The 24,481-nt window shown below is 38.9% G+C and overlaps 1 protein-coding gene across 1 annotated transcript; it reads left to right on the top strand.

Annotated features, from left to right (window-relative positions):
* The first annotated feature begins 40 nt into the window (after positions 1-40).
* TMEM202 (transmembrane protein 202) lies at positions 41-19,038 on the top strand. The gene is made up of 5 exons (XM_090271808.1): positions 41-121; positions 359-614; positions 17,766-17,915; positions 18,239-18,370; positions 18,827-19,038. The coding sequence occupies exons 1-5, from the start codon at positions 41-43 to the stop codon at positions 19,036-19,038; spliced, it is 831 nt and encodes a 276-aa protein (XP_090127934.1).
* The last annotated feature ends 5,443 nt before the right edge of the window (positions 19,039-24,481 follow it).

Raw genomic sequence — 24,481 nt, 5'->3', positions numbered from 1 at the left:
ACAAATTCCATGACAGTTAGAAAGTGAACTGGCTGCCAAGATGGAGAGGAGAGATCAATTAGTCTTGACCTTCTACAATCCTGAGGTTCCCAAACTTAAGGGGAACCGGAAATACCAAAGGGTAAGGAGTTACCTAATTACAGGCCAGATGGGAGGAAGAGGACTTACTTAAAGGCAGACCTAGAAAGAGTGTCCTAAAGACAGAGAAAATATTACCCCCTTGTTTTTCATAGAAAGTGTAGGGATAGATATCCACAAATCAAACCCACATGGGGATACTCAAGGTAGAGAAGAGTAGATGACCCTGGGGATCAAGGGTTATCTTTTTGGGTAGGCAATATTTCCCTCGTCCTTGTAGCCTACCCTCCCCACCAACAAACATCCGAGTGCCTCGATGCCACCCCAGAGGCGGCAGCAGCATGTGGATCAGACACACACGTACATCCGAATGTTCTGTGGCAGCCTCTGTAGTTTTAGCCTTCTAATGCTGATCTGCGTGTCCCCACTGAACTGGGTGCAGTTCCTGGTGATCAAGGATGGCCTTCAGCTCTACTCAGGACTTTGGATCTCATGCAAGCATGAGCTGTGCTGGAGCCACACGCCCAAGCCACCCTGTGAGTGCCACTAAATAAATGCTGCAGGCCCCACAGTTTCAGAGCTTTCTGCCACACTGTCCTTCATCTTTCTTTCTCCAAGATCTTTGGACCTCACATCTCTAAGTCGAGGGTGGGTCTCGCCAAGTCGTGACTATAGCCATGCCTTCTTTGGTGTCCTCAGTGTACGCTTTCTCCCTTCTATCTCAGGTTGTTTCCTTCCCCAAATAATAAGTTGATATTCTCTTTACTCTCTGGGAAGAACTCTTTTGTCATTTACAAGCTGTTACTGTGAAGCAATGTGATTAATACTTGAATGTGTAACTGTGTCCCAGGCTATAACTCAGAATTTGAGATTATTGTTTAAATTTTTAATGAGTCAGAATCTTGATATTTTGCCACTCAAAGCAGCAAATAGTTTTTTTTTAAGCCTTGAATTCACCTGAAGCCAAATGTTAATAGTTTAGAGAAAGTCAACTAAGTAAGTCTTCTATGTATACAGTTTTAAGTACCCACCCAACCTCCTATTTCCAATGTTAACTAGTCCTAATTCTAGGTTCAGTCTCATAAGGAATTCCCAAAATATAATTCATATGTCCACGCTTCATCAGCCTGTGACAATAATATATTATTATTGCCCAAATCCACTATTATCCAAATTCAAGAGTTTTAAACTTTTATCTAGTGGATTGCAAGAATTTAGCCCTTGCTCCCATGGTATCCTTAGTCACTTCTAAGAGTTCCACAGAGGCTGTCCCATGAGGGCTCAAGAATGTGTGTACTCATGTCCTCTGTCTTGGGTTCACTCCAGGGCACTGTGCCCCTGCCTCTGACCTCACCTGGTTGTAAATGACAATTAGACTCTCTGTTGTAGCTGTTGCTAATGAGATTACGAAGGGGTGAGGGGAAGAGGACACCATCCTTCACTGTTATTACTAGGTCAGAGGTGTGGAATAGATCCTTCTGTTAATTCCCTCGGAGTGTAGGTGAGATCAGAACGTAATGTAAAAAAATGTGTTGCCACAAAGAGTAACTAACTGTTTTGTAGAGGGTGGGGAAGATAGGGTAGGTCTTTTGATAAAGGCACTGGGTACTCCAGAGCCAGGGCCTGGGGAACTGTATATTAAACATCACCAGGTTGTGGGAGGGGCTTTATTCTGGCACCAAGATCACCAGGAAACCAGACACTAAGCAGATTTTACAGCTTTCTCTCCAGGGAGCTATATCTCCATCCAGGATCCTTTCCAAACCACCTCCTATGTGCATTTCCTCTGAGTGTAGGGAAGTTTTGCCTTGGCCTTGTGTACTTGGAATAAAGGCATTATAGCAGCAACGTGGAGATTTAGATTTGCCTAAATATTGTAAGTGGTCTAATCACCTTGCTTTGTCTCAAACAATACTGCCTTCTTTCTCAAAATCAATATCCACACACCAGATCCACCCACTCAGTCTAGCTCCTTCACAGTTACACCACCTCTCAGTAATTATTTAATTTTTGGTGAAGAATATAGGGTGTGATGAGGGTGCCCACCACCAAATCTCTTTGGCACCACTGAGTAGCAGGTGCTGTTTCTCTCCTCTGATTCTTTCCTCTAATGTCATCTTGCCCTCCCCACTGCTTCCTTTCAGTAGGGTGATAGCTATAAAGGAGAAGGATGTCTACTGTAAACTGAGCCTATTTGTTCACAAGAGCTGGTGGCTTATAGCCCTGCCTCTCTCACTTTCCAAAACTTCCCAGGCAAACTTTCACAACAGTAGATGGAAATACCACCCACCAGTTACAAACTGCCAAATGGAAACACTACTACTTTTTGGTTTGTTAGTGTACCTTCCAATATTGGTAGCTTTTACGTCTTAACCAATGGTGCTCTGAAGTGCAGAATCAGTGATTGGGATGATCCTGAGAACACCAGCAAGGATCTTATTAAGTTTTTCAAGTGATTGGGACTTCATCCTCTCCAAATTGAAAGTGACACCACTTATGTTCCCAGGTATTAGCACCATTGTAATTAAAATGCTAAAGGTTAAAGATAAAAAGAGAATGTTAAAAGCAGCAAGAAAGAAGCAGTTAGTTACCTACAGGGGAGTTCCCGTAAGACTGTCAGCTAATTTCTCAAAGGAAACTGCAGGCTAGAAGGAATTGGCAAGAAATATTCAAAGTCATGAAAAGCTGGATCCTACAGCCAAGATTGCTCTACCTCGAACACATATCATTTAGAATTGAAAGGCAGATATAAAGAGCTTCCCTTGCTACTCCTGCAACCTAAGTCCATATCACAGCATATCATTTAAGAAAGCATCAGAAATGTTTGGATACAGGTGACCCACATGGATGTTCCTTCTATCTAGGGTAGCAGTTCTCAACCTTTAGGTCACGACCCCTTTGGGGGTTGAACGACCCTTTCACAGGGGTCGCTTAAGACCATCGGAGAACACATATATAATTACATATTGTTTTTGTGATTAATCACTATACTTTAATTATATTCAATTTGTAACAATGAAAATAAATTCTGCATATCAGATATTTACATTACGATTCATAACAGGAGCAAAATTACAGTTATGAAGTAGCAACAAAAATAATTTTATGGTTGGGGGGTCACCACAACATGAGGAACTGTATTAAAGGGTCGCGGCATTAGGAAAGTTGAGAACCACTGATCTAGGGCATTACTCTCTCCCTGGAGCAAGTTTGTTACTCTCATACAAATAGGATCTTTTGTAACTTAGGTTTTAAGATTTTAAAAAAATTATATTTTACTGATTATGCTACTACAGTTGTACCAATTATTCCTGCTCTTCCTTTTTCCACCCAGAAACCGCAACTCCCTCAGGCATTCCTACACCATTGTTCATGTCCATGGGTCATGCATATAAGTTCTTTGTCTACTCCATTTCCTTTACTGTACTTTACATCCCCATGGCTATTGTATAACTACCAATTTGTACTTCTTTTTTTTTTAGTATATTTTATTGATTATGTTGTTACAGTAGTCCCAATTTTTTCCTTTTGCTCCCCTATGCCCAGTACCCCCATTCCCTCCAGCAATCCCACCCCCCTTAGTTCATGTCCATTGATTGTACATATAAGTTCTTTGTTCTTTGGCTTCACCCTTTTTTATATTATTCTTAACTTCTCCCTGTCTATTTTGTACCAACCAATTATGCTTCTTAATCTCTGCACCATTTCCCCATTTCTCTCCCTTCCCAAATGATCCCCATCCCTATGATTCTGTTCCTATTCTGGTTTGCTTAGTTGGATTTTGTTTTTATTTTTTAGATTCAGTTGTTGATAGTTGTGAATTTGTTGTCATTTTAATGTTCATAGTTTTAACCTTCTGTTTCTTAAGTAAGTCCCTTTGACATTTCATATAATAATGACTTGGTGATGATGAACTCCTTTAGCTTTACGTTGCCTGGGAAGCACTTCATCTGTCCTTTCATTCTAAATGATAGCTTTGCTGAATAGAGTAGTCTTGTTTGTAGGTCCTTGCTTTTCATCACATTAAATACTTCTAGCCAGTCCCTTCTTGCCTCCAAAGTTTCTTTTGAGAAATCAGCTGACAGTCTTATAGGCACCCCTTTGTAGGTAACTCTCTGTTTTTCTCTTACTGCTTTTAAGATTCTCTCTTTATTTTGAAGCTTTGGCATTTTAATTATGATGTGTCTTGGTGTGGTCCTCCTTGGGTCTAGCTTGTTTGGGAGTCTCTGTGCTTGCTGGACTTGTATGTTTATTTCTTTTGCCAAATTTGGGAAGTTTTTCTTCATTATTTTTTCACATAAGCTTTCAATTTCTTGCTGTTCCTCTTCTCCTTCTGGCACCCTTATGATCTGAATGTTCGTATGTTTAAAGTTGCCCCAGAGGTTCCTAAGCCTCTCCTCATTCTTTTTCAGTTCTTATTTCCTCATTTTGTACTGGTTGACTGTTTTTTTCTTCCTTATATTCCAAATCATTGATTTGGACCCCGGTTTCCTTCCCTTCACCATTGGTTTTGTGTGGATTTTCCTTCGTTTCCTTTTGGATAGCCTTCACTTCCTCCCTTATGCGTTTGCCATACTCAGGCATATCTGTCAAGCCTGTGAGCATCTTTATCACCAGTGTTTTGAACTCTTAATCTGCTATGTTTGCTATCTCCTCATCTGTTAGGTTGGTTATCTTCTTGTCGCTGAATTGTCTCACTGGAATCTTGATCCGTTCCCCCTTTTTGGCCATACTTCTCTGTCTACTCATCTTGACAGGCTCCTGTGTTTGTCTCTATGATGTAGGTAGAGCTGTCACACCTGTTATGTTGTAAGAGGTGAAGCCTTAGGTGTTCGTCAGTACAGGGCGACCTGTTTCATCACGTTATGGCACTGTGTGTGGGGGAGGGGTCTGAGGGGAAACAATGCCACTTGCTCAGCACTTACCCCTTTTCCAGGCACTTCTCCAACTTCTGCATGGGACTGGCGCCTCTCTAGCTATTGCCCTGGCTGTCGTTCCCAGAGTAGGTGGGTCTGTGGATATTCTAGGACTGTGTGGGCCCTTTAAAGAAGGGGACTTACTGAGAGACTGGCAGTTTCTTCCTATGCCCCAACCCCCACTGGTTTGCACAGTCAGGAGCAATGAGGCTTTATTTTACCCAGCACTGGAAAGGAGAGCTATATGGTCTGGTCTGGTGCTGGGAGTGCTCCCCAGGTGTCCCTCCCTACTTTTTAAAACCTGTGACTGCTCTTTACACTGACCTGCCATTGCTGCCACTGCTGCTGCCACCACATCGTGTCCACTCCGCCCTGGCTCCATCCCTCCTACCTGTCTGGATGAGTATTTCTTCTTTATATCTTTGTTTGTTAGACTTCTATGCAGCTTGATTTTCTGGAACTTCTGGTTGTCTCTCATTTTGAGGTAGTTGTATTCCTTCTTAGTTGTGGAGGGAGATACAACCTGTCTGTCTAGGCCTCCATCTTATCCAGAATTCCCAATTTGTACTTCTTAATCCCCTCCTATTCACACATTCCTTTACACCTTTCTCCTATCTTGCAACCATCAAAACCCACTTCATATCCATGATACCGTCTCTGTTCTTGTTTGCTTAGTTTTTTTTATATTCAATTGTTGATAGATATGTATTTATTGCCATTTTATTGTTCATAGTTTTGATCTTTTAAAAAAATAAGTCCCTTTAACACTTTGTATAATAATAGTTTGGTGATGATAAATTCCTTTAGCTTTTTCTTGTCTGGGAAGCTCTTTATCTGCCTTTTGAGTCTAAATGATATTTGTTCTGGGTTGAACAATTTTGGCTGTAGGTCCTTGCTTTTCATGACTTTGAATATTTCTTGCCAATCTCTTCTAGCCTGCACATTTCTTTTTAGAAATCAGCTGACAGTCTTGTGGAAAACCCCCTGTAGGTAACTTTTTCTCTTGCTCATTTTAAGATTCCTTTCTTATCTTTATCCTTTAGCATTTTAATTACATTGAATCTTGGAGTGGGCCTCTTAGCATCCATCTTGTTTGGGACTCTCTGTGTTTCTTGGACTTACATGTTTATTCCCTTTGCCAAACTAGGGAAGTTCTCTTTCATTATTTTTTCCAATGGATTTCCAATTTTTGCTCTTTCTCTTCTACTTCTGGCATCCTATGATGCAAATGTTGGAGTGCTAGAACTTGTCTCAGAGGCTACTTACACTATCCTCATTCTTTTGGATTCTTTTTCCTTCTTGTTTTGCTTTCTTGTTTCAAATCATTGATTTGATTCTTGGCCTCATTCACTCTACTATTGTTTCCTGGTAAATTGTTCTTAATTTTAATTAGTGTATCCTTCATTTCTGACTGGATCTATTTTATGCTTTTGAGGTCCTCACAAAGTTCTTTGAGCATCCTTATAACCAGTGCTTTGAACTCTGCATCTGACAAATTGCCTTTCTCCACATCCTCATCAGCACTTGCTGTTTGATGATTTATTCATGATCACATTCTGAGAGGTATAATGTGATATCTCATTGTGGATTTAAGGTGTGTTTCTCTGATTGTTAGTAACATTGAGTATCTTTTCATATGTCTATTGGCCATCTGTATGTCCTCCTTGGAGAAGTGTCTATTTGGGTCCTTTATCCATTTTTAAATTGGGTTGTTTGGTTTGCTTTGTTTGAATTTTATAAGTTTTAATAAATTTTGAATATTAAAGTCTTATCAGATGTACTGGCAAAAACGTTCTCCCATTTAGTGGGTTGGTCTTTTGATTTTTTGATGGTTTATTTTGTTGTGCAAAACCTTTTTAGTTTGATCTATTCCAGTTTCTTTCCCCCTTTCCTGAGGAGATACATCAGGAAAAATATTGCTAAGAGCAACGTCCAAGATTTTACTACCTATGTTTTCTACAAGGATTTTTATGGTTTTGAGTCTATCATTTAAGTCTTTAACCCATTTTGAATGTATTCTTTTGTGTGGAATAATAAGATGGTCTATTTTAATTTTTCTTCACATATCTGTTTAATTTTCCCAACAGCATATTATTGAATAAACTATCTTTATCCGTTGCATGTTTTTGTCTCCTTTGTCAAATATTAACTAGCTATAAAAAGTGTGGGTTTATTTCTGGGCTCTCATTCTATTCCATTGATCTATGTGTCTGTTTTCACGGCAGCACCATGCTGTTTCGATTATTATGGACTTAGAGTATATTTTGATATTATGTTAGCATGATTCCATCAACTTTGTCATTTTTTTCTCAAGATTGCTGTTGCTATTCAATGTCTCTTGTGGTTCCATATAAATTTTTGTAATACTTGTTTTAGTTCTGTGTAATACATCTTTGATATCTTGATAGAAATTCCTTTGAATCATTAGATTGCTTTGGGTAGTACAGACATTTTATTTTTTTAAGTATATTGTATTCATTATGCTATTACAGTTGTCTCAATTTTTCCCCTTTGCCTCTGTCTGCCCCATACCCACTTCCTGTAGCAATCCCCCCTTATTTCATATCTATGGGTCATGCATGTAAGTTCTTCAGCTTCCCATTTTCTTTACTATTATTAATATTCCTCTGTCTATTTTGTATCTACCAACTTTGCTTTTAAATCCTGTACCCTTTTCCCTGTTCTTTTCCTTCCTCCTCCCCACTGATAATCCTCCATATGGTCCTCATATTTATGATTCTGTTCCTGTTCTAGATGATTACTTAGTTTGTTTTTTAGATTCAGTTGTTGATACTTGTGGTTTGTTTTCATTTTAATGTGCATAGCTTTGATCTTTTTCTTTTTCTTAAATAAATTCCTTTAACATTTCATATAATAAGGGCTTGGTGATGATGAACTCCTTTAGCTTTACCTTGTCTGGGAAGCACTTCATCTGCCCTTCCATTCTAAATGATAGCTTTGCTGGACAGAGTAGTCTTGGTTGTAGGTCCTTGCTTTTCATCACTTTGAATACTTCTTGCCAGTCCCTTCTCGCCTGCAGTTTCTTTTGAGAAATCAGCTGACAGTATTATGGGAACTCCTTTGCAGATAGCTCTGCTTTCTCTTGCTGCTTTTAAGATTCTCTTTTTATCTTGAACCTATAGCATTTTAATTATGATGTGTCTTGGTTTGGCCTCTTTGGGTCCAACTCATTTGGGAGTCTGTTCTTTCTGGAGTTGTATGTCTATTCCCATCTCCAAATTAGGGAAGTTTTCTTTCATTATTTTTTCAAACAAGTTTTCAATTTCCTGCTCTTCCTCTTCTCCTTCTGGCATCCCTATGATTCAGATGTTGGCACTTCTGGAGATGTCCCAAAGTCTTCTAATTCTCTCCTCATTTTTTTTTCTCAATTTTTGTTTCTTCATTCTGCACTAGTTGACTGTTTATTTCTTCCTTATGTTCCAAATTGTTAATTTGAACCCTGGCTTCCTTCCCTTCACCATTAGTTTCATGTTGATTTTTCTTCATTTCACTCCATGTAGCCTTTATTTCTTCCCTTATGCTTTTGCCATACTCAATGAGTTCTCTGAACATTCTTATCACCAGTGTTTTGAACTTTGTATCTGATAGATTGGCTGTTTCCATTTTGCTTGGTTCTTTTTCTGGCGTTTTGCTCTGTTCTTTAATTTGGGCCATATTTCTTTGTCTCTTCAACTTGGCAACCTCCCTGTGTTTATTTCTGTGCAATAGGTAGAGTTATTTTGACTCTCTTAGCATACCTGTTATAAGGGGTGAGGCTTAGGTATTCACCAGGGTAGGGAAACCTGCTTCACAGGTTTGTTGTTCTGTAGGTGTGGGAGGGATCAGAGAGGACAATGCTCCTGCCTGGCTGCTGGATGCTAGCTTGGAAGTTGCCCTGTTTCCAGTCACTTCAACCCCTTCCTGTATGCAACTGGCACTCCTCTAGCTGCCACCCTGGTGGTGCTTCTCAGAATGGGTGGGTTTGTGCATGTTCTATAACTGTTCAGGCCCTATAGACAGACTCTCCTGAGAGACTGGCAGTTTATTCCACCACCCCAACCCCCAGTGGTTTTTTAAAAAATGTTTTATTGATTATGCTGTTACAGCTGTCCCAATTTCTTTTCCCTCTGCTCCCCTCCACCCAGTGACCCTCCCTCCCCATATTTGTCCCCTCCCCCCTTAGTCCATGCCCATTGGTTGTGCATATAGTTCTTCTCAACATCTTCATGTCTACTCCACTCCCTCCTACTATGCTTCTTAATTTCTGCATCATCTCCCTTCCTTTCCCCACTTCCCCCTCCTCGTTGACCTCCCCCCATATGTTCCGCATACCTGTAATTCTTTTTCCACTCTTGTTGCCTACTTAGTTGGCCTTTGTTTTGATTCCCTAGCTTCTGTTGGTGGTGGTTGTGATATAGTTTTCATTTTAATGTTCATAGTTTTGATCCTTTTTCTCCTAAACACATTCCTTAACATTCCATATAACAGTAGTTTGGACCTAATGAACTTCTTCAGTTTTACTTTGTCCTGGAAGCACTTTCTCTGCCCTTCTATTCTGAATGACAGCTTCACTAGATAGAGTAATCGTGACTGTAGGTTTTTGCTTTTCATTACTTTGAATATTTCTTGCCAGTCCCTTCTTTCCTGCAGAGTCTCCTTTGAGAAATCAGCTGATAGTCTAATTGGGACCCCTTTGTACATAATTCTCTTCTTCTCTCTTGCTGCTTTGAAGATTTTCTCTTTATCCTTAATTTTTGACATTTTGATTATAATGTGTCTTGGTGTGGTTCTCCCTGGGTCCAGTTGATTTGGAACTCTCTGCGCTTCCTGGACCTGTAAGTCTATTTCCTTCCCCAAGTTTGGGAAGTTTTGCTTCATTATTTTTTCACATAATTTTTCAATTTCTAGTTCTTCTTCACCCTCTGGCAATCCTATAATTCGGATGTTCACTTTCTTATAGTTGTCCCAGAGGTTTCTGAGCCTCTCCTCATTTTCCTCACTTTGTTTCTTCTTTCTGCACTGGTTGACTTGTTTGTTCCTTCCCCATGTTCCAATTTGTTGATTTGATCCCTGGTTTTCCTTCCCTCACCACTTGTTTTGTATGTGTTTTCATTCATTTCAGCAGAACTAGCCATTATTCCTTCCCCGTCTTGATTAAGTCCTGCTGTTATTTCTGTAGGCTGTCTTATAACTATAGCTCTGAACTGAGCCTCAGAAAGGTTATCTATCTGTTTGTCCATTAGTTCATGTATTTGCTTTCTGGTCAGCTGCATAATTGCGATCTCTATCATTAACCGTGCCACCCTGACAGTTTTTTGCTTCCTGGGTGGGGCTGTCACACGTCCTACACTATTGGGGGTGGAGCCCCTTGCACTTGTCACTACCGTGTGACCCTTCTCACCACACTGTGGCGCTTTGCGTGGGGGTGGGGGTCCAAGATGGATTCCTGCCATTCTCTCTCCGCTGAGAGACTGAGAGCTTTCTCTGTCCGCACACCCTCTGGGCTTCACAGTCTGAGGCAATGGGCCAACCCCCACTGGTTTTTATAGGCAGAAGTTATGAGGCTTTATTTTCCTGGTGCTGGACCCTGGACTGTGTGATCTGTCATGGGGCTAGGAATCACTTTCTCCCAAGATAATCCCCCCAATTTTTATTCACCACATGTGAATGCAGGACTGCCCATTCTGTCAGTCACTGCTACTGCCTCCTTGCCTCTCACTACTATACCACATTCTCTCCACCTCAGCTCTCCATCTTTACCCCTCCTACACATCTGAATGAATATGGCTTCTTTAAATCTTTGATTGTCAGACTTCCATACAGTCCAACTTTCTGGCAGTTCTAAGTGTTTTTTGTTTTGAGGTTAGTCGTGGTCATTCTTATGGTTGTGCAAGGAGGCAAAGCATGTCTACCTATGTCTCCATCCTGACCCTGGACATTTTAATGATGTTAATTTATCTTATCCATGAACATGGACTATACTTCCAATTATTTGTGTCTCCTTCTATTTCTTTCTTCAGTGTCTTATAATTTTCCAAGTACAGGTCTTTACATTCTTAATTTAGTCCTAGGTATTTTATTCTTTTCAAAGCAATCGTGGGTGGGGTTGTTTTTTAAGTTTCCCTTTCTGATAGTTCATTATTGGTATAAAACTGCAACAAATTTCTGGATATTAATTTTGTATCCTGCTACCCTACTGAATTCATTTATCAGTTCTAGTAGTTTCTTGGTGGACTCTTTAGGATTATCTATGTACAGTATCATGTCATCTGAAAATAATGACAGTTTTACTTCCTTTCCAATTTGGTTGCCTTTTATTTCTTCTTCATGTCTGATTGCTATGGCTAGGACTTCTAGTACTATATTGAACATGAGAAGTTAAAGTGGCCATCCCTGCCTTGTTCTGATCTTATGGAGAACATTTGTTGTATTTTCTCTTTGAGTATAATGTTGCTAGGCGGTTTATCATATATAGCCTTTATTACATTTTGTATGTTCACTGTATTTTCACTTTGCTGAGATTTTATTTTTTAATGGGCACTAAATTTTATTAAATGCTTTTTCTGCATCTATTGATACAATCATGTGATTTTTATCCTTCATTTTGTTTATGTGGTATATCATGTTTATTGATTTGAAAATATTCTACCAGCCTTGCATCCCTGGAATAAATCCCACTTGATCATGGTGTATGATCTTTTTGATGTATTGCTGTATTCAGATTGCTAATTCTTTATTGAAGATTTTAGCATCTGTGTTCTTCGGGAATATTGGCCTATAATTTTCTTTCTTTGCAGTGTCTTTATCTGGTTTTGGAAATAGGATAATGTTGGCCTTGTAAAATGAGTTTGTGAGTCATCCTTCCCCTTGAATTTTTTTGGAATAGTTTGAGAAGTGTAAATAGGTGTTTTTGGAATGTTTGGTAAAATTTACCTGTGAATTCATCCTGTCCAGGGCTTTTGTTTTTTTTAGGAGTTTTTATTATTTTTTATTACTGCTTCAATTTCACTAGGTATAATCTTTTTACTTAGATTCCCTGATTCTTTCTGATTTGTTTTGGAGGATTGTATGTTTCCAGGAATTTATCGTTTTCATTCAGGTTTTCAAAATTGTTGGCATATAGTTTGTAATATTTTCTTACAATCCTTTGTTTTTCTTTGGTGTCAGTGGTCACTCTCCTGTTTCATTTCTTGATGAGTCTGGTTTAAGGTTTGTTAATTTTGTTTATCTTTTCAAAGAAACAGCTCTTAGATTCATTGACCTTTTGTTTGTTTATGTTTTATACTCTATTTTATTTCCTTTTGCTTTAATTTTTATTATTTCCTTCCTTCTACTAACTTTGAGCTTTGTTTATTGTTCTTTTTCAAGTTCCTTTAAGTGTAAAGTTAGGTTGTTTATTTGAGTTTTTCCTTGTTTCTTGATATAGGCCTATAATGCTGTGGATTTCCTTCTTAGGACTTCTTTACCTGTGTCCCACAGATTTTGGATTGTTGTGTTATCATTTTCATTTGTTTCGAGATATCTTTTGATTTCTTCCTTGACCTTGTCGTTGACTCATTATTGCTTAATAAGAAATCATTTAGCCCTGGCTGCTGTGGCTCAGTGGATTGAGCATCGGCCTGTGAGCCAAGTGTTGCTGGTTCAATTCCCAGTCATGGCACATGACTAGGTTGCATGTCAGGTCCCCAGTTGGGGGCGCGAGTGAGAGGCAACCACACAGTGATATTTCTGTCCCTCTCTTTCTCCTTTCCCCTCTCTCTAAAAATAAATAAATAAACAAATAAATAAATAATTTTAAAATGTGTTTAAAAAGGAAATAATTTAGTTTCCATGTCTTTGCATGTTTTTCAGTATTCATTTGGTGATCGATTTCTAGTTTCATAGTATTGTGGTCAGAGAAGATGCTTGATATGATTTGTCTTCCTGAATTTATTGAGATTTGTTTTGTGTCCTAACGTAGTGTCTCCTAGAAAATATTCCATGTGTACTTGAAAAGTATGTATATTCTGCTGCTTTGGGGTGAAAAACTCTGAATGTATCCACTAAATCCATTTGATCCAGTGTGTTGTTTAAGGCCGCTGTCTCATTGTTGATTTTCTGCCTGGAAGATCTATCCATTGAAGTCAATGGTGTGTTAAAATTCCCAACTATGACTGTATTTCTATTGATCTCTCCCTTTATGTCCATCAAGATTTGTTTTACATATTTAGATGCTCCTATTTGGGTGCATAAATGTTTACTAGGGTTATATTATCTTGTTGAATTGTTTCCTTTATCATTATGTACTGTCTTCCTTTGTCCCTTACTATAGCCTTGGTTTTAAAGTCTATTTTGTCATATATATATATATTGCTAGCTCAGCTTTTCTTCCTTTAAATTTCCATGAAATATATTTTTCCATCCCTTTACTTTTAGTTCGTGTGTATCTTTTGTTCTGAGGTGAGTCTCTTGAAGACAGCATACATATAAGTCTTGTTTTCTTATCCATTCAGCTACCCTATGTCTTTTTAAAATTTATTTATTGTTTTTCTATTACAGTCGTCCCACTTTTTCCTCCATGGCTCCTCCCCCCAATTCAGCCCACCCCTTCTCCCACAGTCAACCCCCTCCCCATTGTACTCTTTGTCTTTTGACTGGAACATTTAAGACATTTACATTAAAGTGATTATTGATAGATATGTATTTATTGCCATTTTATTTTTTACTATTTTCCTTTTTCTTATTTTCCTTAAAGCAAGTCATTTAACATTTTTGCAACACTGGTTTTGTGGATACAAACTCTTTTAGCTTTTCTTTGCCTGGGAAGCTCTTTATTTCTTCTTAAATTTTAAATGATAGCCTTTCTGTGTAAAGTAGCTTTGGTAGTTTGTCCTTGCTTTTAATCACGTTGAATATTTCATGCCTATCCCCTTTGGCCTGAAATGTTTCTGTTGAGAAACCAGATGACATTCTCTGGGAGCTCCCTTTAGGTAACTAACTGCTTTTCTCTTGTGGCTTTTAAGGTTCTTTCCTTATCTTGAAGCTTTGCCATTTTAATTGTGATGTACTTTGGTGTGGGCCTCTTTGGGTTCATCTTATTTGGGACTCTCTGTACTTACTGTACTTGTGTATCTTTTTTTTTCACCAGGTTAGGGAGATTTTGGGTCATTATTTCTGCAAATAGGTTCTCAATCTCTTCCTTACTTTCCTTCTGGTATTCTTATGATGCAGATGTTGTTACACTTTATGTTGTCCCAAAGGTTCCTTAAACTATCTTAATTTAAAAAATTATGTTTCTTTTTGTTACTGATTGGATGTGTTTTCCTACCTTATCTTCTAAAGTGCTAATTTGATCCTCTGTTTCATCTAATCTACTGTTTATTTCTTCCAGTGTATTATTTATTTCATATATTGCATTCTTAATTTCTGACTGGCTCTTTTCTATGTCTTTTTTTCATGCTGTTGAGCACCCTTATAATATTTACTCTGAATTCTATCTCTGATAAATTTCTTGCCTTTATTTCACTTAGCTTTTCTTCTGGATAACCCTGTTGTTCCTTTTCTGTTTCTTTGGGGCATGTTTCTTTGTTTTCCTGTTTTGGCTGCCTCTTGGTGTTCATTCCTATGTAATAGGTAGATCTCCAAAGACCATGGTTCAGTCCTATGTTAGATGCTGCATGTGACTGGCCCTCGGAAACCTTTTTGGAGCTATCAGGATCCCTAGCATGTGACTCCCTCTGCGGGGCCTGGATGAATTCTAGAAGTATCAAGCTGTGAACAAAGGCTGGTTTTCACCAGAACTGGGCCTTGGGGAGGGCCAGCTAAAGTCTCAAAGCATCCTGAGATCCACAAAACTGTTATTTAAAAATTGAAGTAAGTTTTGGTCTTACAGGAGATAGAGGTTAAATTCAGGTTTGGAAACTTTGTTTTTGTTTTGTTAAATACATTTTTAAAACTATGAAGGTAACTAATGCAGCTGTTTTAAGCTCTGATGCTAAGTGTTTAGTTTGGTTAGGCAATTTGTGATGGATGATTATGACTAGTATACCTGATTCCTTTCAGTGGTTAGTCTGTTATATGCATAAATCTTTAGTGTTCCTTTGGATTTGTGAGTGATTTTATTTAGTTTTCAAGAGATGAGGAGCTACAGCAGAGAAAATTGTAAGAACATGAAATCACAGTCTTCCCCTCATAGTAGAATAAAGACTGGACTGTAACATATCTTATATAGGAATTGGACTGAATATCTTATACAGTGTACTTTTGTGTTTTAAATATTAGAACTAATTTGAACTAGCATAAGCTAAAGAGAAAAATTATTTATAAAGTTTCAGAAGAATCTCATAGACTCCCAAAGTCAGGAAGTTTGCTGGACCTTAGGGAATTCCAAAGAGACTGGGTCAAGACCACCAGTCACTCAGTGTCTCTAGAGTTGTTATATCACCTATCTTTGTTTATGCATTATTTTACCTCTACAGCTCAATTTTTCTTATTTATTGGTGTGTAAGTGTCCCAAAAGTAATATCCTAGTCTAGCTTTATATATTCTTGATTCAAGCAAGGAAAAGAGGAAATTAGCATTGATCAGTCCTAAATCCAAATTTCTAAATATAATAATCACGTTGACCAAACATGGGTCAGACACCCTTCCTTAGTTCAATTAGCTATACTCAGCGGGCTGTAGGTAAGGGTTCCAGTCTATAAACATGGGCTGCTAGAGCCCATAGGATACTGTGGGCTAAATACTGCAAAAGATGTCTGTCACTGAGGTTCTTCAGTTCAGTATGGGCTGGTGGTTCTGACTGGCTAGATATATTGCTAATTCTGTGTGATGCAGTTTTTAGAAAATGTGCTGCTCTTGGGTTATTATGTTTGAATGTGGCTAACTTGAAGAGCAACTCACCTCTGTGACTAGGGGTATAATTTCTTTTTATGAACATAACTATTATTGATGGTGTTAGTAACTGGTATGTTCTAGAAAAGTAAATAAAACTTTAGAGGCAGAACTTAGATTGGGATAATGTTTGTACATAATTTTTTGTCTCTGGGTTACTTGGAAGCTGAATTGAGATTCTTAGGCATAGAATTACTTAGAGAATTTTCTGTGGTGGAGATGAGTTGGCCCTGTTACATTGAGACTGGGAAGAAGTTAGATAAGGAGGCACCCTGAAAAGGATATTGAAGAAATCTGTGGGTCTGCGGTATCTCAGAAAAGCTACATCATCTTACAAATATAAGTTAGCCTCCATTTTTTTTTTTTTTTGCAGTTTTATAACTTTATTCAACAACCAGCAGTTAGTTCTCAACCACATTAACTGTTTTTAGATTTTGGAAGTGGTGACAGGTACATAGGTAACCAGTGTATAGAGCTTGTTTGGTCTATCTTCATTCTAATTACATTTTCTAGACAGCCACACCTGGATAAGGTATGGGACATTCCTTATTTCCTTGGCCCAGACAGCTTTGTTGAGCTTGGTGACAATGTGCACATCTGGAGTTCCCATCTTCTTCATGGCAAATTTCAAGATCTCTTTGAGTGCCTAAGGGGCATGCTTTTTTAAACCCACTTCATGGTTGCACTTGTGAATATTTATGGTGTATTCTCTGGTCACGACCTCAGTGATGACAGAGCACCCCTTCTTCTTGCCACCCTTTTTGTGGGAGCCATTCTCCCAGGCCCAGGATGGAAAGGCTAGCTTCTGTTTCTTAAAACATTTTTGAGACATTAGGATGGATCTGTTCTATATAAGGGATGTGGTAACAAAAAGTTAGGCTTAGCATGCCCCTCCTCTCTTACCAACCTCCTATTTGAAGTGAGTGGCAGAGCCAAAAAGAGCAGTGATCTGATCTGGAGCCAAGAGGAGAGGGGAGAGGAGAGTAGAGAACTTGGGTAAGGTCTTTGGAGCAAAAAAACTTCAGCACACCTCTCCCTGAACAAATGTGAGATAAGACCTTGAGGAAATTTCAAAAGAATGGGAGATATTTTGAGGGTATTAAATCCCTGAAATCTAGTAAATTTGAGGGCATGAAATTATTAAAAAATAGGAATTAAAGTAAACGTGACTTCATTTTGTAGCCATAGGCTAATAAGGCTTATACATATCAGATACATTTGAAAGAGAAAAAAGCAGAAACTTCAACAATGGTTTAATCATTAAACAAAATATAACATACTATTTTGTAGCCATTAAAAATGATGTTTACAATGTAATCTGGGAAAATTGTTAGCATATAATATAAAGTAAAAAATTCACATGATATTGAATATTATATCTACTATGTATAGAGGATAGGAAAATACTAGAAACAAATAAAATAAAATAATACTAGAAAGAAATAAAATACTATCAATGGTTGCCTCTCAGTAGTAGGATTGTGTCTCATTTTCTTCCTTCTTCTTGGTATTGTTGTAGCCTTTCCACTCTTTATATTGAACATTTATTACTTTTAGGATTAGAATTAGTAAGGAGAAAAAATTTTAATCTGTGTTGTGATGTTAAACTTCTAACTCTAATTAGCTATTTCACATATAAGTTAATGTGTTAACATACCCAGAACTATTTGTATATTATCTTTACTTTTGCAATGAAAGCTTTACCTTCATAGTAAAGAAATTCCAAGTATCAATGAAGAGCTGAGAAAGAAAATCTTTATTAGTTCTCTGGATGCCACATAACAAGCTCAGCTTTATTTCCTTAGTCCTCACCCCCTTCTCAAAGACTCTATCTGGTTTTCTTGAGAGAGGTTCCCCATTGAACTAACTAAGCCTTTCCTTTCTCCTTCTCTTTGGCAGATTACCTCCAATATTCCAGGGTCTTCTTCTTAATCTCTGTCCTCACCATACTCATTGGTCTTGGCTGGCTCTTAAGTTCTTGCCTCCCTAAAAGAGGAAGCAGGACTACCAACTTGGATCTGAAGGTATCCATGCTCAGCTTTATCTCAGGTACAAATACAGACTGGCAGGGTGATGCTGGGGTAAAATAGTCAAGGGAACAAAGTTTATCTGTAGGGCTTTCATCTTTTTCTTGTCCCTTTTCTCTTCTTCAATATCACATCAAGTTGCCAGCTACCTACCCTGTCTTATTGTATAAAACACAATTTAGGTAACTTTTGCTGGGGGAGAGGTAACTTTCTCCCCCATCTTGGTCAATCCCCAAATTTTCAGCCTGTCATACATATAGTATCTGGAAGCAGAAGAGGTGGGGGTGGTAGTCAAGGCAGACTGAAGAAACTGATGGGTTATGACATCTTTTCTTCTGGTCCTAGCCATCTTCTTGCTCTTCTGCCTCATCCTATTTCTGGCACAGGTTCACTGGCACACCAGAGATGCCATGGAGTCAGATCTCCTATGGGCCTATTATCTTAATTGGTGGAGTGACTTCTTATACATATTTTCTGGTGAGTCAGTCCCCTGCCTCATTCTAGATGGATGGAAGGGGAAACCACTTCTTAAATAGAGGCAGAGTCTTGGAGAAATAGAAGCACTGATTATTCCTGTTTCGAACATTTTTACATTGAGAGGCAGTATGGTATGAAGCTGAAAACTTGGAATTAGTTTGTCTGTTCTGCCACTAACTGAGCCATAGACAGTAGAAATGACTTGCTTAAGGCCACACAGAAAGTAGTGGAACTATGACTCGAATCCAGGTGGTTCAAGATTTGTCCTACCATATGAGAAATACTATGATGAAATGGAAGCACAGAAGGGTAAAGGAAATCTGCTGGGGGAGAGAAGGGTTGGCTTCACTGAAAATAGACCTTTTGAACTGAGTATTTAAAGAATAAGTAAGAATTTTAAAAGCCAAAAGACCATATGTCTATTGAAACTCACCTCAAATTCTTCTCTTCCCCTAGGGATCATCTCCTTCCTCAATTACTTAACTTCCAGATCTCCTCCCCTTGATCAGAATGTCACTGTGATTCCCATAGAAAGGTCAAGGCTGGGAATTGGTCCAGTGACTACAGTATCACCTGCTAAAGATGAAGGGTCAAGGTCTGAGATGGAATCTGCAAGTGATGGAGAGGAAAAAGTAGGAAATGCAGAACTACCAAACACAGAGATGTGATGGTGATAAGAAAACTCAACTACTGCCTGTCTTAAAAATGGGGAGAAACTAACTGAGTTGGAAAATTTGTGCAGATTCTTAAAAAAATCTCTCCTAATATCATGTCCATATTACTGAAGGAGATAGCATTAAAGCTGATGAAGTGTCCTCTGTGTGCATTGAATTCAAAATATGTATGATAATCATAGTGACAGTGACCAGGGGGGAAAGGGGGACAGGGAGAAGGAGGATAATAAGGGGAATGGTCTAGTGAAGGAACTATTATAAATGACCCATGGAAATGGACAACAAGGTGGGGATTGACTGTGGGAGAAGGGAGGTGGATGGGGTAAGGGAGAGCAATGGGGGAAAAATGGGACAACAGTAATAGAAAAACAATAAAAAAAAGTAATGAAATATCACTTATAAAAAAAGTCTGTAAGAAGACATCAGTATTTAGGGTAATGAATGAAAGAAATTAGCAATAGATGTAGTATGTGGATCAGAGATCTCTTTGGGCATCAGGGATGTCATGGACCAAAGTGGTCCATTGGCAAGAATGTCAACTAATTCTGTTTGAAATTTTCTTCATTATGTGTAACTGTGGGTACACTCAGGATGAAGATACTCGGACAATATTGTTGAATCTGAATTGTATATGATTACTTGAAATGGAGTGAACACTGATAGAGATAATACCTATCACCAAAAGGTGCTGGGGGGATTCTGGGGAATCCATGAGGTCCCATTTCCTATGAGAATTGGTAATTTGAAACCCTTACAGTATATTATGTGAATCCATCGCTTCTTTCTAGGCTGGGAGGTACCTTAACCAGACATTCACAAACTCTCTGACATTCTACACAAGACTCGTGCTTGCATCTTTCTGTGAGGAGGCCCACAACCACCATCAGATCCTTGACAAGCCTGTGACACTTGATTCCTGAGACATCAAATGTTTCACTGAGCCAAATGAGGCTGAAAGTCTTTCTTTAGCCTAAGTACATATGTAGACAAAGTTGAAAGATTTTACCATGTTTCATATACACTGTAAGATTAAGTGGGGGTAAGGGGATAGTTCCAGCAATCATATAGACCTTTTGGTGGCTAAATATCCCTTTCAAACCCAGATCAGATTCCATGTATAAGATTTCTGACATTCATTTGTTCTTTATTTCTTTAGTAACTAGCACTACTACTCTATTGATTGAGGTCCTTTCTTCTCCTCCTCAAACCTGGCAATGGAATGGATTACAGTGCCCAACTTATCCTCTTGCTGTTCTTAAAGATAAGCCCTTGGGTCTTTTCGGTTTAAATAGTGTCACCAGTAACCTTGGTAGAAAACAAACTAAACAGAAATGGAGCAATTACATAGTTCTTATAATTCCAGCCCCTGGTCTTCCAACCAAGATGGAGACATAGGTAGATATGCTTTGCCTCCTGTCACAACCATAAGAAGGATCACAACTAACCTAAAAACAGCAAACAACCAGAACTTGCAGAAAATCAAACTTTGAAAGTCCAACGACCAGGATTTACAGAAGAAATATTCATCCAGATAGATAGGAGGGGCAGAGACTGGGAGTTGGGTGGAGGGGATGTCGTGTAGTGGCACAGAGGTGGCAGTGGCAGCGAGGCAGAGGCTGCAGCCAGTGAAATGGGCAGTTCCACTTTCAAATGTGGCAGATAAAAGCCAGAGGGACACCTGGAGACCAATCCCAACCCCAGGCCAGAATACATAGACCAAGAGTCCAGCACCAGGAAAATCAAGCCTCATGGCTTCTAGGTGTGAAAACCGGTGGGGGTTGGGGTGGCAAAAGAAACTGCCTGCCTCTAAGGAGAGTCCACTTAAAGGGCCCACACAGTCCTAGAATGAACACAACCCCACCCACTCTGGGAACCACAACCAGGGCAACAGCTAGAGGGGTGCCAGTTATATACAGGAAATGGATGAAGTGACTGGAAATGGGACAAGTGCCAAGCAAGTGGCATTATTCCCTCTATGATCCCCCCACCAACATACAGTATCACCAAGTGGTTAAGTGGGTTGCTCTGCCCAGTTGAATTCCTAAGGCTCTGCCCCTTACAATATAACAAGTGCACCAAGACAGGGAGTAAAATACACAGAAACAAATAGAGGGAGGCTGCAAAATTGAGGAGACAAAGAAATATGGCCCAAATGAAAGAACACATCAAAACTCCAGAAAAAGAACCAAGCAAAATGGAGATAGCCAACCTATCATATGCAGAGTTAAAAACACTAGTGAGCCCTGCCTGGTGTGGCTCAGTGGACTGAGTGCCAGCCTGTGATCCAAGGGCCACTAGTTCCATTCCAGTCAGGGCACATGCCTTGGTTTGGGGCTGGGTCCTCAGTTAGGGGCATGCAGGAGGTAACTGCACATTAATGGTTCTCTCCCTCTCTTTCTCCCTCCCTTTCCCTCTCTCTAAAAATGAAATAGTCTTTTAAAAAAAAAAACACACATGATAATGATTGAGTATGGCAAACACATAAGAGAAGAAATGAAGGCTACATTAAGTGAAATAAAAAAAATCCACAGGGAACAAACAGTGAAGGGAAGGAAGCTAGAGTTCAAATCAGTGAACAGGAACATAAAGAATAAATAAACAACCAGTACAGAATGAAGAAACAAAAATTTAAAAAATGGAGAGAATAAGACTACTCTGGGACATCTCTGAAAGAGCCAACATACAAATCAGAGGGGTGTCAGAAGGAGAAGAGGAAGAGCAAGAAATTGAAAACCTATTTGAAAAAATAATGAAGGAAAACTTCCCTAATTTGGCAATGGGACTAGACATGCAAGTACAGGAAGCACAAAGAGTCTCAAGTTGGACCCAGACAAGTTGGACCCAAACAGGACCACACTAAAACACATCATAATTAAAATGCCAAAGGTTAAAGATAAAGAGAGAATCTTAAAAGCAGCAAGAGAAAAGCAGAGAGTTACCTACAAAAGAGTTCCCATAAGACTATCAGCTGATTTCACAAAAGAAACGTTGCAGACAAGAAGACACTGGCAAGAAGTATTCAGAGTGATGAAAAGCAAGGACCTACAACCAAGATTACTCTATTCAGCAAAGCTATCATTTAGAATGGAAGGGCGGATAAAGTGCATCCCAGACAAGGTAAAGCCAAAGGAGTTCATCATTACCAAGCCATTATTATATGAAATGTCAAAGGGACTTACTTAAGAAAAAGAAGATCAAAATTATGAACATTAAAATGACAACAAACTGGAGTGCAAAAAAATGAAACTAGACCACCAACTTACACCACATATGAGAATAAACTCAAGATGGATCAAAGACTTAAATGTAAGCCGTGACGCCATAAAAGTCCTAGAGGAAACCATAGGCAGGAAAATTTCAGATATCTCATGTAACAATATTTTCACGGATACATCTCCTAAGGCAAGAGAAATAAAGGAAAAAATAAACAAATGGGACTACATCAAACTAAAGAGTTTCTACTCAGCAAAAGAAAACATCAGCAAGATGAAAAGGAAACCAACCATATGGGAAAACATATTTGTCAATGATCTCTCAGATAGGAGACTGATCTCCAAAATATATAAAGAGCTTATATGACTCAACATCAAGAAAACAGACAACCCAATTAAAAAATGGGCAAAGGACCCGGACAAACACTTCTCCAAAGAGGACATACAGAAGGTCCATAGACACATGAAAAAATGCTCAACATCACTAGCCATCAGAGAGATGCAAATAAAAACCACAATGAGATACCACTTTACACCACTCAGAATGGCCATCATCAACAAATCAACAAACAACAAGTGCTGACAAGGATGTGGAGAAATGGGAACCCTACTACACTGTTGGTGGGAATGCAGACTGGTGCAGCCGCTGTGGAATACAGAATGGAATTTCCTTAAAAAACTAAAAATGGAACTGCTTTTTGAACCAGCGATTCCACTGCTAGGATTATACCTGAAAAATCCTAAAACCCTAATTCAAAAGAACGTATGCACTCCTATGTTCATAGCAGCACTGTTTACAATAGCTAAGTGCTGGAAACAGCCTAAGTGCCCATCTGTAGATGAGTGGATCAAAAAACTGTGGTATATTTACACAATGGAATACTATGCATCAGAGAGAAAGAAGGAACTCCTGCCATTTGCGACAAAATGGATGGAATTAGAGAGAATTATGCTTAGTGAAATAAGCCAGGCAAAGAAAGAAAAATACCATATGATATCACCTAATACAGGAAACTAAAGAACAACATAAACAAAAGAACTAAATATGACAAGGAGCAGAATAGCAGTCAATAGGGGGGAGGGGAGAGGGAGAGAAGGGGGATAAGTAAGGGAAGGGTTTAGTCAAGGAATGTGTAAAAATGACTCATGGACATGGACAACGGGGAAGAATATGATTGCAGGAGAAGGGGTGGTCTGGGTGGGAAGGAGCAATAGGGGGAAAATGGGACAACTGTAATTGAAAAACCAAAAAATAAAATTAAAAAAAAATTAATTATTTTTTTAAAAAAGGATAATATAGGAAAGGGTGAAGCCAGAGAACTTGTATGCATGACCCATGGGCATGGACTGGGGTGGGGTGGGATTGCTGGGGAAGGGGGTACTGGGCAGAGGGGAGCAAAGGGGAAAAAATTGGAACTATTGTAACAATATATTCAATAAAATATACTTAAAAAAAAAAAAGAAAAGAAAATTAGCCACAGTAGAACCAAGTCTTACTGAGATAAGTGTAGATGTTTCTCCATAGATGAGTCAGGCATCAGAAAGGCAGTCAAGTTTAGTGGTACAATCAAGGACTCAAACAGAGACAGAAGCCCCAGCACAGCCAGAGACTCAACAGGGCCAGTGCCACCAAAAGCACTAGGAACTCAGGCTGAACCAAAGGCCCAGGCTGAGTCAAGGACCCACACAGAGCCATAGATAAGAAATGAATCAGTAGTGAGGAATGAGTTAATAACTCAAGCAAGGTTAGCAAAACCAGTTGACACAGTTGAGCTAAGTCCTGAGGCAGAGATAACAATAGGCTATATGACTAGTGCTAAATAAAATAATAGACTTGAGAGTAATGAAAATGACTGAAGGCAGGAAAAATGGGGACAGATTCAGCTGAGAAAAATTATGATGAAAAGACAAAAAAAAACTTTACATATAAGGCAGTAGAGGGCAGATTTAAAAAATTTTAAAAGCCTGCCAGAGGTTCTCTTTCAGGGTTGAAGATGTTTTGTGGGTCTGTATGAAGAGTAGTAGAAGTATCAGAGGTAATTCTGAGATGACATTATAGCAACTGTTGAACCCTCCCTAGATTATACCTTGTTTACTGAACAAGTTGATACTATGGATGAAAGAAAGTCATTTGTATGGTTTGGGTCGAAGGCACCAACAACTTTAGAATTACACAGAAGTGGTAAAAGTTATGAATAGAAGTTTACTCATCAGTGTTGTGTGCT

The sequence above is a fragment of the Furipterus horrens genome, unplaced genomic scaffold (genome assembly GCF_987537825.1).
Source record: "Furipterus horrens unplaced genomic scaffold, mFurHor1.1.pri manual_scaffold_3, whole genome shotgun sequence".
Lineage (NCBI taxonomy): Eukaryota > Metazoa > Chordata > Mammalia > Chiroptera > Furipteridae > Furipterus > Furipterus horrens.
The sequence above is the reverse complement of the archived record's forward strand: the minus strand, read 5'-3'. Positions and strand labels throughout refer to the sequence as shown.